Source organism: Solenopsis invicta, chromosome 7 (assembly GCF_016802725.1).
Source record: "Solenopsis invicta isolate M01_SB chromosome 7, UNIL_Sinv_3.0, whole genome shotgun sequence".
In the NCBI taxonomy this organism is placed as follows: domain Eukaryota; kingdom Metazoa; phylum Arthropoda; class Insecta; order Hymenoptera; family Formicidae; genus Solenopsis; species Solenopsis invicta.
Genome location: NC_052670.1, coordinates 6,498,212 through 6,514,554, shown reverse-complemented (window position 1 = coordinate 6,514,554; position 16,343 = coordinate 6,498,212). Strand labels below are relative to the sequence as shown.

The window sequence follows — 16,343 nt, the reverse complement described above, 5'->3', positions numbered from 1 at the left end:
AAGTATCAAAAAGATGTAGTCAGTTAATTCTCACGTCTTTCAATTAAAAAATCTGATTTAATTGCATTTGTATGTATTAAGGGCGAAGTTATGAAAGCGAGAGAGTTTACGGATTAATCCCTTTTTCCCCTTCCTCAGCCAGGTTTTTTAGGTATGTCGCTACTAAACAAATAACCCCTGCGTTCCCACGCCACTCATCTCCACAAGAATTTGACATTATCCTGAAATCTCAGAAACCGTGAGACTCGTACTTTTATATATAAGCGTATAGAAATATACACGACTTTTATCCCTTAAGTTTATTAACTTTAAGTTAAAACAATAAAGTTAACCCTAAAATGACACTCTAGGTAAGGCATACTCAATCCAACTCTACTTGAGATTGCTTATAAAAATAAATAAATTGTAATAAATAACTTTTTTTTTTAATTGAAACGCTAAACATTAAAGTAATGCAACAATAACGAGTAAATAAATGTATCTTTATTAATAAAAAAAATTACAATAAAGAAAAACCTTTTCTTTAAAAATTTTTCTTTGTTGGCAAAATTAATATTAAAGGTTTCTTAATATTGTTCCAAAAATTGAAAAATTTGAATTTAAAGAAAAGTGCTACATCTGCTCGCATCTGAAAAACAAACGACACACTTGAATGTACACCTAATATTTTCAACCTTTTATTATTTGAAGATTTATTCACTGATTAAAAGACTGTCGTTTACGAAAAAAAACGTATTCTAACGTATTCAAATCTGTCAAGTAGGTTAACCAATTTTTAAAATTATAGAAATGCCAATTTTCGAAAGAAAACTAATTATGCCGTATGCAGTGTGTCGCTCCAAAGTTAAGAATTATTTCATTTTTTAACAACTGGTTTATTTCGTATAATTTTTCGTTTCTGTTTACTACGAGTATAATCTTTTCATAGAAATTCAGTGTTTCACAAGAATGCGGATATTCAACGAATTTCTATAATCTTGTCGGCGCTTTCTGTTGGCACGGTTCACAAACAGATTTATGCAATTCATGCACAGGCCCAACTTGTATAGATACGTTTACGGAACTCTGCCAGGATGCATCTGCCGGGATCGGTAAGACGAGAACGCGACACGCGCAGCGTAACGCGAAACTTTTTACACGAGCGATTTTACGTAACAGATGTAACGATGCGGCCACGTGACGATCTTTCACTTTCGTTTGAAAACACCGGAAGGAGACCAAGACTTATTACAAAACGTTTGATAATGTAATTACGTATTACATTATATGTTCCATTATATATTTACAAAAAAAATATAATATTTTTCTATAAATAGTCGTTAAGGCTTTCTTTTAGGTATTTTTAATTTTTACAGAAAAAGATCGAAGCTTAAGATAAAAAAATTTATGAAACTGTGTAATAAGACTTGCAATAAGTAAACAGATCTATGTATAAGCGAAATTGTATATTTGCATTACTTTTAATAGCGATTAAATGATATGCAATAATTAACTATATTTATAATTATTATTACATATTAATTATGATTTAAGAATATTGAACGTTAACCCCTAGAGCCACTTTTCTTGTAGTTACCCAAGATGAACGCTAGGGGCTCCTAGTTACCTCGCGAGCGTACTTACAAGACGAGTTAACGCAAAACGCGGCAGCGCACGGCGGGTGCATTGCACCCCCGTCCGTCCGTCCGACGGGGGTTGGATCGATCGCGGGCGTTGGCGCCGAGGTCACCGGCTCGCCTTGCTCGGAGTAATGACCCTCACCCAGTGCAGAGCAATGGCATCGGCAAACGGCACCTTTCCTAGGAAATCGCGGGGGTGGTTGTCGTAGAAGGGTGCCTCATCGACGCTATGCGATCGCTGTCTCGAATGCGGCGACGCGACGAGGAAGGGGTAAAAACGCTATCGCGTGGTCCCATCGCCACTGCGAAACGCGCAGAGGTGGTACGAGGTGGTACTTCCACCCCCGCTCTATACTCCTCCCTCCCTCCCTCCTTCCTTTCTACGCCGTCGCTGATGTTGATAAACCCTCGCGCAGGATCGCTGGGGACCTTAAACTTGGGGAGAGGTCGATCATCGAACCTCAACCTTCGCAGTGACCGCGATCGCGATACGTTTCCGTTTACCATTTCACGAAAATATTCAAATAAAATCGTCTTTCAGCTTGATAGAAGATTGCAGATCTCAATCTATTGCATCTAGATTCTTTGAGAAATTTTCTATTTACTAAATAGTTTTGAGAGAAGAAAAAGGAGAGAAAAATCGAATTTCAAATTATGTATTAAAGTAAATTCTTTACGATTATTATGAAGGAAAATCTGTAAATCTAAATGTTCTTCAAGAAAAAAATCTGTATTAAATTTAAAATACAATAGTTGTGCGTACAGAATTTTGTGTACTGTTATCTTGAAGCAATAATCACGTACGCGATAAAGGATCAAACCCGTGATGGATCGGACAAAATTTCGCGCCCTTTGGCTTTCTCGTTATTTTCTTGCGGTAGGCAAGAAAACGCGAAAGCAATTATCGCGGGGCGGCAATTACTGAAGTGACGCACGTACATTCACCCCTGGCGAGTCCCACCGGAAGTTTGCCACCGCGCCAGAAAGTCTCGATTACCTGAGAGTTACAGCTCACGCGAACTCTCCCCTCGACTGCAGTTCTAGTTTTCGTAGAAACGCGCCCCCGCATAAAGACGAATGAAGGGAGGGATGATGCCGTAGGTGCGACATTGCATGCAATAGCGATCGTAAGGATAGGCGGGGGAATAGAGACTGACTGGGTCATTCCACCCTGTTTTACATTACCTAGCGTACAGGGGTCATTGCGAGACGGCGAACCTTTCGAATGGCCACTCTTATTCCACCACTTTCGATCCACTTTAACGGCGGGAGCACCAATATGATAGCGTAGTGGTAATAGCATCGGAAAGGAACAATTGAAGAGTAATTCGCGTGACACATCGGTACAAGAATAACATCTGTTCTTCTAGAAATGTATTGCTATTTTTATCTTATTTTTATTCAAATAAACAGGACTGAATAATTATCGTAGAATTTTATCAACTTTTTAAATATGAAATTTACCTAGTGCGTTCAAACGTAATTCTAAAAGATAAATTTTAAGATCTTGAAATTTGCATCGACGGATTGTACTCGAGTTTTTGAGGTAGATTAATTAAATAATTTATTGGATATATCAACTTAGTAAACATGAATTTTTTTAAATGAGCTTGATTAATAACAAAAATTTAGAACATTTTCTATCGATTATTTTCTCGGAAATGTATATATATATATATATATATATATATATATATATATATATACATATACACACACATGCACGTACAAGCGCACGTATGTTCGTTGAATATTGTAAACGTTAAATTACCGTACAAATTAAAATGTTGAATAAAATGCTTTATTAACATTTTTATCTTGCAACACTTTACTATTATTTCTACAATAAAATTATAGTCAAATGCATATTACATGCAAATGTTGACTTTCTTATTCAAAATTAAAAAAACTAGAACAACCGCTTTTATCGTCTGTCTGGTTTCGTCATTATACGATAAGATACGATAAAATGTAAAAATACTATATAGCGTATAATCGTAATCAACCGAAAAACGTAATCGCTTAAATCTGTTTAAACTCTCGAGTTGTTATCGTCAACAGGAAAATTGACTCAAAAAAGAAAAAGCCTGCAGACTAACGATATAATCGAAGAATCGTGAGAAGGAGAAGAATTTCTTGACAAAAAAAGTTTACAAAATGTAAATTCGTTTCGAAACGAAAATTCCTGTTAAACTTTTTAATGACGTTTCGATATTTGTCGAGGAATACATGTTTTACAAAACTGATGATTACATGAAATTTATTTCATAAAACGTGTCGCGAAACGAAATTTTCATATAAATAATGTAGGCGTATAATATGCATTATGCTGGATTATATAGCTTTTCCAAGTTCATTATGACACATCCGGTTAGAAATTTATCAGCATATCTTGTTTCCGAGGAAGTACACATTTTACTTTTACGGGGACCGAAGCTAGAGATCTTAAGTTCCAACAGCCCTTCTTATCATAGCGCATACCATGCGCGGGCACTTGACGCGCACATGTTGCGCGCGCGTGTCGAATAACATACACATGACACACAGACAAGACTTAACTGAAGGGTGTCTGCCTCCATGGTACACGTTGCGGGATGCAACGAGGTGCACACCCTTTTATTTTAATGTTCGAGAGCTCGACTGAGTTATGTGTTTCTTAATTTTTTAACAAAAGATCTAAATCACAGTTTACATGTTACATTTTTCTATCATAAATTATATTAGATAATAATTTTACTACGACAAAATATTAAATTAGAAATAATCTAATTAACCATGCAACTTACAACTGACTAAAGCCCGTTTGCATCAATCTAGCTTAACTTTAAACTCGATTTAAATTTGTTTTCCATCTTTTCTAATTTTTAAAATTAGAAAAAGATGAAAAGTAAGTTAAATCGAGTTTAACATTAAGCTACGTTGATTCAAATGGACTTAAGATTTGTAATTTGACCAAAAATAATTTTATTACGATGTAAGAAATTTTCATTTTTCTAATTTTTAGGAATAATAAATAAAAGTGAAAAAAAGAGAAGCATAATTAAAAATATACTGTTAAAAATTTTTTTACTGATTTTACTTAAAAATATGTTGTAAAGTTATAAAAATATGTTGAAGATCTATCGATATTTTATTTGATTTTTTTCAATGCACAGTCTTTTTGACGGTAAAAAAATATTATGTTTCAATGTTCAAAACTATATACATTTGCATTTTCAATACTAGGTATAATTGAATTGCATTCTCGAATTTATCGACTCATTCTTATACCTGCACTTGGAGAGGATAAAAATGAGGAAATAATATACAAAACTTGTTCCTAGAGAGTTAAAGAATGCTAAAACTTGAATAAAGAAAAAAGGAAAAACCTTGTGTTCTATTCAGAATAGAAATATTTCTTGTTCAGTGGAAAAATTTCTTTAGCATCATCAATAGCTGTGTCGAAATAAATGATGACATACCGAATCGTCACGTCACTGAGCCTTGGCCTCAAGTTGGTAAGAGATAATACGAAACATTGATAAGAAGCAGACTATTTTAAAACATAACGACTTGACCCACTCGGGATCAACAACGGCAACTGCATTCTCTCGTTTCTACCTGAAATTTCTTGCCTGAATAACCGCTCGCATCATAAGTATTGATATTTTTCCTCTACGAGAAATACTTAATTATTTAAAGTTTATAATAAAAACTTTTGCTTTCGGTCCTCCATATAAACTAGAGGATCTTATTGCCTTAACTTTTCATGGATAAATAAAAATATAGAGTACGCTATGAATTATGATAAGAAAGTTTGAATAATTTAAAATGACACTTTTATCAAAATATCTCTTCTCGTTCATACGATTGTGCTCAGCCGATCGCAAAATCATTTCTTGTTATCATGCAAGTTACCGCGATAACGTGTGGCCTCGCTCAAGATCGCCCGATGTATTTTTACAATTGCGATATCGCCGCTGTTTATCTGTCATCCATCGATTCATCGACGGTAAAGAATAATGAAGGCTGTATATTATGAATCGATGATAAGTTTACAAAGCTACTTATGCGCGGATTGTGCCGTTATGTTACGTTACGCTTTCGATAAGCTCGAACAATTAAGGAAGTAAATTCAATTTTTTGATCTTAACTAATTTTGCTAGATCACTTCGTTCGAATTTTCCTCACCGGTGTTAACAACGAGAATATTTATTTATCTGAAATCGCGTTATCTTTGTATCCTGAATGTTCAATTCTCGATTGTTCTAGAACGCAGCTCGAATAATTTTCACGCAATCGGGTCTGATTACATGCATCTTTGCATATAGATAAGAATGATGATACGCTTAACAATGCCGCGGTCTTTTGAAATACTTTTCGATATTTTTCACGGTCAAGGCCACCTTCTGCGTCGAATTTATATTTAGCAGAACGATTTAAAGAGCCGGCTCTTTTTCTTTCGTCACCATATTAACATAGATCGTAGACGTCGCGATCGTCGGCGACCTCGAACTTTGCCGAATTCTGCTCTACGCAGATGCGGGTGCCGATTTTTTTCGTGAACAAAGTCACTCAGCCGAATATAAAAGAAATATATACGCGTCATAATCCTTTCGCCACAGACAGCCTTGGTCATTTGCCACCTCACTTACGAGGACATATTAGCACGTCCCGGGATTAAATTACCATAAAGGAAAATTATTGTATGTTTGTTTCCTTGCAGCTTATTTATTATTTGACCTATAAATATTTTTGATTGTAAATATAATCTACTTTGATCAACATTTTTTTATTTGTACGCCCCTTCACTCATTTTACCTCCGACAGCGGCAATTTACCTCCGACAGCGGCAAACAGACAACTGTGCTTAGCGGGACTTATCGTTAATGAACCTTACCAACGTAAACACAGTCGTATCATCTGGAATATAAAACAGTTCTGCGAAGGCTGACGAAAGAGAGAGAGAACGCGCGGGGCGATCCGCCAAAGAATTCCTCATCTACATCCGACCAGTCGACGCCTCGAAATTTATAGCAATCGTTGTGTGCATCGCAGTAAGCAAATTTCATCCGGATCTCCCAGAAGTTTATCTTTTTTTTTTAAACCACTTTTTATGAGCCGATGATCTTGTTACTTTTGTACCACGAAACAGTGCCTAAGCACCGCTCTTGCGTAATTAAGCCGTTACTCGTAAAGTGAGTGTGGGTGACAGACACGGTATACTCGCGGAATATGTATTAATAGTGATTTGCGAAAAGCATTATGCATATACGTAAAAGTTTATTAGGTTTTATAAAAGTGTTATTATATGCACGTAATTATATGTGTATTTCATAATTGGTTTCATTTATTGCGCGTTAAATGTAGAAAGATAGATAAATATCTAATAAATTAAAAAAATTTTTTTCCAAAGTTCCAAAAAGATCGCAAGTTGTAAGAAACAAGTCGGTAATGAAAAAGTTATTTTTGAAGAAAAATTCGGGCAAAGAGAGGTTGACAGGCGATTTTTAGAACTTGGGCTTTTATACCTAGATAAAAAAGACACAAGTAAGAAAAATAAAACTAGACAGGTCTCTCACCAAGATCAGGAATAGAACTGGTAGGTTCCTCGTGATGGCCTTTGCTGTCGTTGGAGGTTCTCGCTCTGGGAGGCGGCGGCGGCGGTGGCGGTCTCATGCTGGAGGTCGAGCTGACTACGACTGTCGCGGGTGGCGGCGGAGGCGGACCACTGTTTCTTCCGTGATTGCCACGTATTTGAGACTGCGGTGACATCAGCACCGTTTCGCCCCGCGCGTGCCCCTGCGGTGGCCGGGGGCACCAGCCATGTAGCACCCTTATGGCGCTGCGCACTTCCGCCTGCAGTTCGGCGGCCCTGTCTCTAGCCGTGTGAGCCACCTTCGTTACGGGAAACCCGCGCTATCGCGGGTTACACGAGGATCAGACGCGAAAGACGACACTTCTCGAGGACCAAGTCGTGTGCTCCACTTCACTCAAGTAACACACGTTGATACGTTGCACTAAAGTCACCTTACGTGCACTTTGATCAATCACCGAGTCCTATAAAGACATTCTTCTCTACCGATCTCTTTCTACCAATAGTTCTCATCGATCTATTGATGCTGCGAGAAAAACACCTTGTATCACTTTATGTCTATATTGCCGTAAGTCCACTAGTCGATGATCCAATTTGAAGAACGTTCTATATTAGTCACTTTTCGAATGTATCTTCCGCTCTTGTCAGTTTTATCTAATGATATTTCAGAAGTTTCGAGCACACTGTTAATCATACTTTTCGTCTTGTGAGTCAACCTCACTCGATCTCCAGATCCATCGACTACAAATTAGATTTAAAGAACACTTTGAGGCAGACACTTTCTCTCACAAATGCAGTCTGTCATCGTCTTCTCTCGTCGCTCAGATCAAGATCAACTTCATCTGGACCAATAGAGTCACGTATTCACTCGGTCTCTTTCGCGCGCACTTCCGCCTAGTTGTCGAGTGTCACGGTCAATGTCTCATCGTGGCGCGTGACAGGTGTCCGCGGAAGCTCTCGTTCGCGATTCGCTTGCGAAAGAGGTGCGCAAATGAAAGTCAAGGGTGGTCGCGAGACGCGCAAGTGAAAGCAGCGGAGCGGACAGTCGCGCGTTTCGGAGCTGTCGATCGTATGAATGAACGTTTCTTAGCAGTACGCCGAAAACAACAGTCCTCTCGGCACACGCGTCGCCCCTCACGAGAGTCAGCGGCAACCTTCCCCTCTCTTTTACCACCCACGCACCTACCACTTTCTCGCTCCCTCCCGGCGCGTCACTCTACCCCACTCACAGTGTGTCCCCCGTGTGTCTCTCACCCTCGTGCGCGCTAGAGCGAGCGAGACGTATCCGCCTTCGCCGCTACAAAGGCGAGCGTCACCCCTCTGCTCTCGTGAGCGTATCACGGTATCACGCTGTCAAAACAAAGCGCCTAACGTCTGTAAATCACGCGGCACCCCCGCTTTGTCTCTCTCTCTCTCTCTCTCTCTCTCTCTCTCTCTCTGACGCGAAGATCGTGACGGTCAGACGTCACGTTGAAGATGTTATCACGTGGTTGCGCGTGACACGTCTCTCGTCCAGTCGCCCCCGGTCAGACAGTAGTACAACAGACGGAAATGCGGTAAACCCGCGTGCGCCACGCGTGCGACGAGCGCGCGGACTGACGTACGTATGGACGGGGGGATTACGTATGCGCGATCGCTGGTGCACGACGCTCTGACAGCGACTAGGCCGACGGTGCCGACGAGAACCGTCATCGGTGCCGGCGAAAGTGAGAGTGTGCCGGTCGCGGCGGATTCAGTGGTGCATAAGCGCGGCGGGCGCCGTCATCTCTTTCCCTCTCGTGCGCGCCGTTCTCCCTCTCTTCCGATTCGGTCTCCTCTCTCTCTCGCTCTTCCTCACCCTCTCTTTCCCGTCCCTACGGGCAGCCTATAGCCGCCGGCAAGCAAAAGCGTGCACGCTCTCGACCTATAGCGTCCGATGTGCCGGCGTGCTATCCGGCGTGCGCGTGTATATATGTATAAAAGCGGCTGGCTTGTCCGCGATACGACCCCACACACCAGCAGACCACGCAGCCACGGTCTCCCTCCGGGAGACTTCGCCCTTCGTCCACCTCCTTCTCTTGCCGCACTTCTCGCGCTCCGCCACTCGAGAGCCGCCTCTCTTCCTTCCGCGCGTACGCGCGAAAGACGCGACCCTCGGATACAACCCTTTGCCATTAGATCCGCTTTCCTCGTACGCGAGACGATTGCTTCCATGTGTACGTGTATGATGCAGTCAACATACAGTTATTAACGGAATTAAATTATGAAATTAATTTCAAGATCTTATGACTTTTTGAAACGGAGATAGCTGGCTTGGTTACTTATTGTTAGACTAACTATGTTAGTATATGTGAAATAAAAAACAGATGACTCATCAACCGTTTTTTAAAATACCCTTAAAAATGTCTATTTTAGACAGATACTATTTTTATTAATCATGTGTGAGTAAACTTTTTGTTGGATCAACGTGGAGGGGGCCGCGCTACGCGTTAATCCGCCCCTGGGCCAGCGATAGGCAAGGGTGGTTCAGTGCGCGCCGCGGTTGCGCGTCTGCTATCACATGGCCTTGTCCTTGAATGAGGCTTGTGAACCCGACGCCGCTTTTATCGATCAGCCCCCGCATCCCGCTTCGACGCACTCGCTATAACCATCCATCTATCTCGGTGCAATGGCGTATCTAGCGAGGAACGTTCCCAAGATCATTCGCGACCGTTTCTGGTCCTATATCCATCAATTTCTATTGGTTTCACGTCTATATTTATGTTACACATTCAATTAATTAAATATATGTGATTCTTGGTTTATGAGAATATTGTTAAAATTATAGGTATTACAAGTAAATCTCAAGCTCAAAGATTTAGCAAGGAAGGTTAATGCTGAAAAGTAATAAAAAAAAAAAATAAATAAATAAAGTCCCAGCAACAATGCAGAATGCTTAAATAGAAACAAGTCAAATGTAAGTCGAAAATAATGAAATTTGCATACACTCATGTACGTGGACGTTGGCTACGTATCGTATTTTAGGGTTAAAACGAGATCCGCTTTTTAACCACCGCGAAACTCAGCATAAAGGATTCACGCTGAAACTGAGCATGCTTCGAAGGAGCCACTAAAGGGTTAAACGTACTTAATGTCCGATTCCACTTTTCGTCACTGTGAGCTAAACCGGACATGCATCGTGCAGCGACATCCGTCGTGTCTCTGTATTCTTAGAACGAGCCGTAATTTCTAAGACGGGTCCCCCTCGAGTCGCGCCGCAGAAGAATGGGACATAATAAGTAGAATGGTGTGAGCATTAAACCCTTCTGAATTTCGACCGAGAATCCCTCTAGATGGTAAATTCACTGAATGTTCTAGGTCGGCCCGACGAAGGTCAAGGCCTCCCCGAACAGGATCGACGAAAGTTTTACTATCTTTATATCTTGTCTAGTGACACGTCATTCAACCTAGACTCCCGCAAGGAACGAATATGATATGCGACGAAGCAATGTGCTCAGAAAGGAAGAACTCTTCAGCTTTATTGATAAACTATGACGGATATTTATTTATGATTATATGCGATCCCTAATCAGTTTAAGAATATCCCAGGATTTAATAGAACTTAGATTTCTCAATTTGAAATTAGATAAAATTGAGATATATGAGAGTTAAATAAAATATATAAGTAGTAGAACTTAAAACAACGGATAATTAAAAATCGTCCCAGACGGTGACCAGACACTTGCCTTAAATCAATCGCCGTTGTATATAGCTAGCTGTAAATTCCGGTCAACAAAAGGGGAGTTCTTTTTTATGCAAATGTCAAGTTCAAGGCGAGCCCAAATCCGCCAGCCGTGACTCTCCTCGTGCGACATTTCAAAACTATTCTCACGAGGAAGTACATAAGTACCATGTCATTGTCGTAGATATGTGAGGAGAGAGAATCGCGGGTAGCGTATTACGTGACCGGGCTCGTAGTTGTTTAGATCTAGATGAACCTGAATCATCAAACCGGTCTGAACGCGCGGTCGCCGCGCCGTCGTGGTGTGGCTCAGCGCGACTCTGTTGTATTAGGTTAGGGACAAGACGCGCGTTATAGCACGCATGAGTTAAAATAGAGAAAGAACGACGGCTGGAGAGTCGAGGAATTCAATGAGGAAAAGGGATGGTTACTATACATCAGAAAAAGATAGTCGTAGGTGGATAACGCTGTGTATGTATGTTTTTAACCTATGACTACACACACACACACACACACACACACACACACACACACACACACACACACACACACACACACACACACACACACACACACACACACACACACACACATATACACACACATACACATATCTGTATATGCATTTATACGTAAGTATATGTATTCACATGGATAGACAGATAGATACATAGATTGACAGATGAAAAGAGACGATAATGAACTAGAGATTGAACAAAGAAGAGAAAAATATAAAAGAAATGAGAAGGGAGGGAGGGAGAGGGGGAGGTGGGGGAGGGGGAGGAAGAGATGGGGAATGTGGAATAGTAGAAACAGGGGAAGGTCACGTTTTCGAACTATTTTTAAAATTTCTCTGCGTGTTCTTAATTCTCTGATACGAGCTCCTGAACTAGCGTAAACAGTTGAACTGTTTTGTGAACTTTGTGAATTAAACAGTTTTGTGAGCTATAAAATTTCTTTTTCTTGCAAGGTTAAACAGTCACATCACATAGCGATTATAGAAAGATTGAAATAACTTGATTGCAGAGTTTATTAATGTGTAGCCTCTGCACTTTCTTATCTTACATTTTAATATTTTGCACAGAATGCAATAAATGCATATACTATCAAGTATTGTGGACCTATATCGATGATGTGAATAAGGAAGACTTTCTCCAGTAGCCTTGAACCTCTGAAGCCCCGCAGCTATATGAACTTGAACCAGTCTTTCGCGCTGTCCTAACTACATTGTGGACTGTATTCAAGATACTTAGTAGATGGTAACAATATTCATCAAGCAGTTAAAGTGCAGTTTAGATGAGCAACGATATATCATTATTTTAATATCCGACGATAGATTGTGATTAAAAGCGGGTCATTTTCTTCTTATGTTAGTATTTCAATATTTTTTTTTTTTAATGGCCAGCATTGGTTAAAACGGATCTTAATGCTCAAATAATATTTTTCTATGTGATTTTATGTACATTTTCTAATTTCTGCGAACTACGTGCCAAATATTCGTTAGTCTTGAAATTCGCTAAATTGAGCCAAAAAAGTAATTTCATAATATTAAGTTTTTTTACAGTTCTTCGGGATGAGGTGGATCTTACAGATATTTGTTAGCATCAATAATATTAAACTGCAATTTAATATTGTTTTTCTCGTTCTTTGGCCGTAGTTACTTCTGATTTAAATGTATGTACATTTCACGGTAGACATACGTTTACTTATTAAATTATAGAGCATTTTGGGTCAGATCTTAGTAAAATCAAAGTTCAAAAATGTATAAATAGTGTTAAATGAAATGTTTAAACTGTTATCATCGTTTTGGTATCGAAGAATATGCACCTCGAACAAAGTGCTCGTCTAGATCGTTCTCCACTTTCGTTCTCCGTTAAAAAACGCCGATGGCGATCACCCAACGAAAGCGAATCGCATCGGCGAGAGTTTTAGAAACCGGATCGCGATCAACGGGGGTCCATGAAAAGTCTTCGTCACGAGGCCAGCGAACGTCGAGAGCGAATGTGAGAGCCGCTCAAGAAAGTGAAACTTTGTTTCTCCTTGCGCGAATCATGACAAACCAGCTTTGACTTTCATCGCTATCACTCGCCAAGACCTAACCGGAGGAGAAACCAGCACGTTATGTGCTAAACAAGATCTTCGATCTGTGCCATTCATTGCATCTTAAATCCAAACAGATGCAAGAAACATGCATGTAGACTGTATAATTCAAAGATTCGATTAACCGCAAAATCCAACAATTCAGTCTGTGCCTGGTACCAGAATAAAAATCCAACCATAAGTATAACTTGTTAGCGTTAAATCATTTTGATTGATACAGATTCTAATTTTTAATTTGATCCTATTCTATTTAGTCAAGTATAATTCTTTGTTAGACTTGAAAAGATTGCACGTAGCTGCATACGTGTTGATGTACTATGACCTACTTCTACGCACACTATGCTTTCTCCTTTGCACAGGTCAGCTTGGATCAAAACGAGTGAATTATCCATCTTGCTCTCTCTTTCTCTCTCTCTCCCTCTCTCTGTCTCTCTCACACACATACACACACAGCCTTGAACCTGGCCGAAAGTGCAAGTGGATCGGCATCGTGGCAAATCGTGGCAAGACGTCGGGCAGGGGGAGAAGGTAGGAGAGATTGAGAGAGACATGTACAGTTGCTGCCGACCGAAACGGTTTTTGGTCGCCTTCGACGAAAGTGAAACGGCCTTCGGGAAGGAGCTCGCCGCGTGCATATGGACGCCATTGAACTAGTGACCTTCATATGAGAACCGGTCTTTGTTCAGGGCCCTTAGAGTTAGCGACCTAGCTCGCCGTGGGCCCTAGTAGGCCTGCTCTTTCTGTAGACAACGAATCATTTACATGCGGCCAATTTGGATAAGATTACCCTTTATTCTTTCGACTAATCGATCTTGAGATCATTTCTGAGCTTGACTTGAAAATCAGATCTGTGACATTTGAATCTTCTTTGGAATAAAAAAAAAGTAATAAAATATTTTATAGCACAAACTTATTGATAGTTTCAGAATTCATGAAATTTAAATCAATTGCTTCACTTTCAAAATGAAATTTTAAAATTGATAAAAAAGCGAGCGCGATAAATTGTTTTGCGATAAAACGTCAATAAAGTCAGGGTTGGTGTCTGCAAGGTTATCTAGGATTTCAATGTTTTCGGCGATTTATATCATTAATAATGTCCCCAAAACTCATCGAACTTTTTCAAATACGATGTCAATCGCAATACAAATTCAAGTAGTTTTTTTTTTTTAATTACAATAAGTATCCCGGTATACATTATTGCAGATATCTTGAAAGAAAAAAAGTAGCCACTGCTTTCGCTATGATTACCTGCTTATGATACATATCTGGTCTATTCTCGGTATCAGAGTAAATCGCGATAGAAAGTATCTTTTTCCACACGAATATCATAATTCGAGAAAGCACGAAGGATTTATCTTTAAATCAAAATTAACACATCAAATAGCTATATCATAAATGCATATTTATTTTTTTTTACGATTAAACGGTATTGATAAATTAGTATTTATGTTTTATGTATAAAAAAAAACAAATTTGCTATGAAAAGAATTTATAACAATTTCTTAAAAAATTGAAATGCGTTTTTATATAATCAAACATTTCTAAGATATATTTTAATATTTAATTTAAATCTTATTTGACCCAGTATTAAATCGAATTAAGTGATTATATAAATTAAATAGATAAGATATACTTTCGATAAAAACATGCTGAATTCGAGTTACGATAAAATGCGATTAATACGAGGAAAGTATGTCGTTAAAAAGTTGATAAGCTTTTGATTGACAGGTAGTAAACCATGACCTGACGCAAATTGTCTTGTCCGATTTTAATAAGATTTAGCATCAATACATATAACATTTTATTAACGTACTAAATGCATGTCAAATACAACTATAAAGTTGTAATGAATGCTATCCAGCGATTTTGGAAACTATTTTATTTTGCGGAATCCTATCTTTCGGCATCTCTACGCAAATCTTAACTTTTCGCAGCACTCGTGTGTCATCGATCGAAATACGAATTTATAACGAATTGAACAACGATTAAGATAATCTAAGGATATGTCGACTCTGAGATAAATGAAAAATGAAAACGTTAACAAGAAAAATAAAAATAGCTGCGCAACGCGATTACGAAACAGCTGCGCTGCGTAGACATCGACGTGAGCTGTGTATCACCTGCGATAATTTGCGTTAACATTGAGACAGAGCATGCGGACGGTTAGAGGACGGTTCGACTGATATCATATCTACAGACATGGATGCATTTTGTATCAATGTTTTTATTTCCTTAACCTCGTGGCCTTCATCTGTTTTAAGTAGCAAGTATATCGCCGACGATGACAAGTACGACGCAAGTGCATGACTTTATTTCCTACACTACTGTTCAAGTTCAAAAGATATTCACGGTATACAGAGAGTACAGTCTTTTTATATAATTTTAGCTGAACAGATAAATCTATATGAGTTTATATCTACCGTAGCGATAGATCATGCACTACAAGAGAGCTGAGTGCGTAGGAATTTAGCTCTATATCAGATAACGCTTATTAATTTTTGTATTATCTGATCTCAAGCTTGAAATGAATTTTGTACTTTTGCATCATCTAGGATTAAATGTTAATATTGGATTATAACTGTTATTTAATGTGAAGAATGCTGAGAAATTATTGTAAACTAAGAAAATCTAGGATTAAATGTTAATATTGAATTATAAATTTTATTTAATAAAGAATGCTAAGAAATTATTGTGAACTAAGAAAGATGTGACTAATAATAAGACTTTAAATTGAATCTTTTATTATAATTACTGTTTGAATACAATTCTTGCTGGTAAAAATTTCAAGTCTTGGAATATCACAAAGAATTCGTGAAGGCGGAGTTTGCATAAAGTCCTGACCTACTACAAGATGACGCGTTTATAATATTAACAGAATTTACTTTAAATCATCGAATGATACTATAATATCACATTCCAACTTTGACATTGAACCTCTTATCAACAACCTGGTTGGGATAGTCTGCGAAAACAACGATGTTACCGAGCATTTACTTTGAAATTGGTAAATGAGTCTGCTGACAGAAATACAGAAGAAAAATGCATATTGACAATGTTTGTAAATTATTTGAATGTATGACTGAGTTTTTAATATTAATTTTTATTTTTATACGAAAACAAGAGAAGTAAAAATTTCGATAAAGATAAGAATTTGCTTTCGTACAGAAATTGTATATGTGTACATTAAAAAAATTTTTTTATCATCATATTCTAATTCGCGAACTAATTCGCGTTTTTAATATTTTTAAGGAATATTTCTGCACACGGATAGCATGTTCACTGACAGTGAATGCATTGCCACAGCAACGAATCGACCCTTAGTGACAGAAAGTCGATGGAATTTTACCCT

The 16,343-nt window shown here is 38.6% G+C and overlaps 1 protein-coding gene across 1 annotated transcript in view; it reads right to left on the bottom strand.

Annotated features, from left to right (window-relative positions):
• The window catches only part of LOC105195857 (nuclear hormone receptor E75), a 92,996-nt gene extending 84,121 nt beyond the window's left edge, over window positions 1-8,875 (bottom strand). Inside the window, exon 1 of the mRNA XM_039452181.1 lies at window positions 7,181-8,875. Within this exon, the coding sequence (XP_039308115.1) occupies window positions 7,181-7,373 (193 nt within the window). The 5' untranslated portion in view covers window positions 7,374-8,875. The remainder of the gene's footprint in view (window positions 1-7,180) is intronic.
• Between the last annotated feature and the right edge of the window lie 7,468 nt (window positions 8,876-16,343).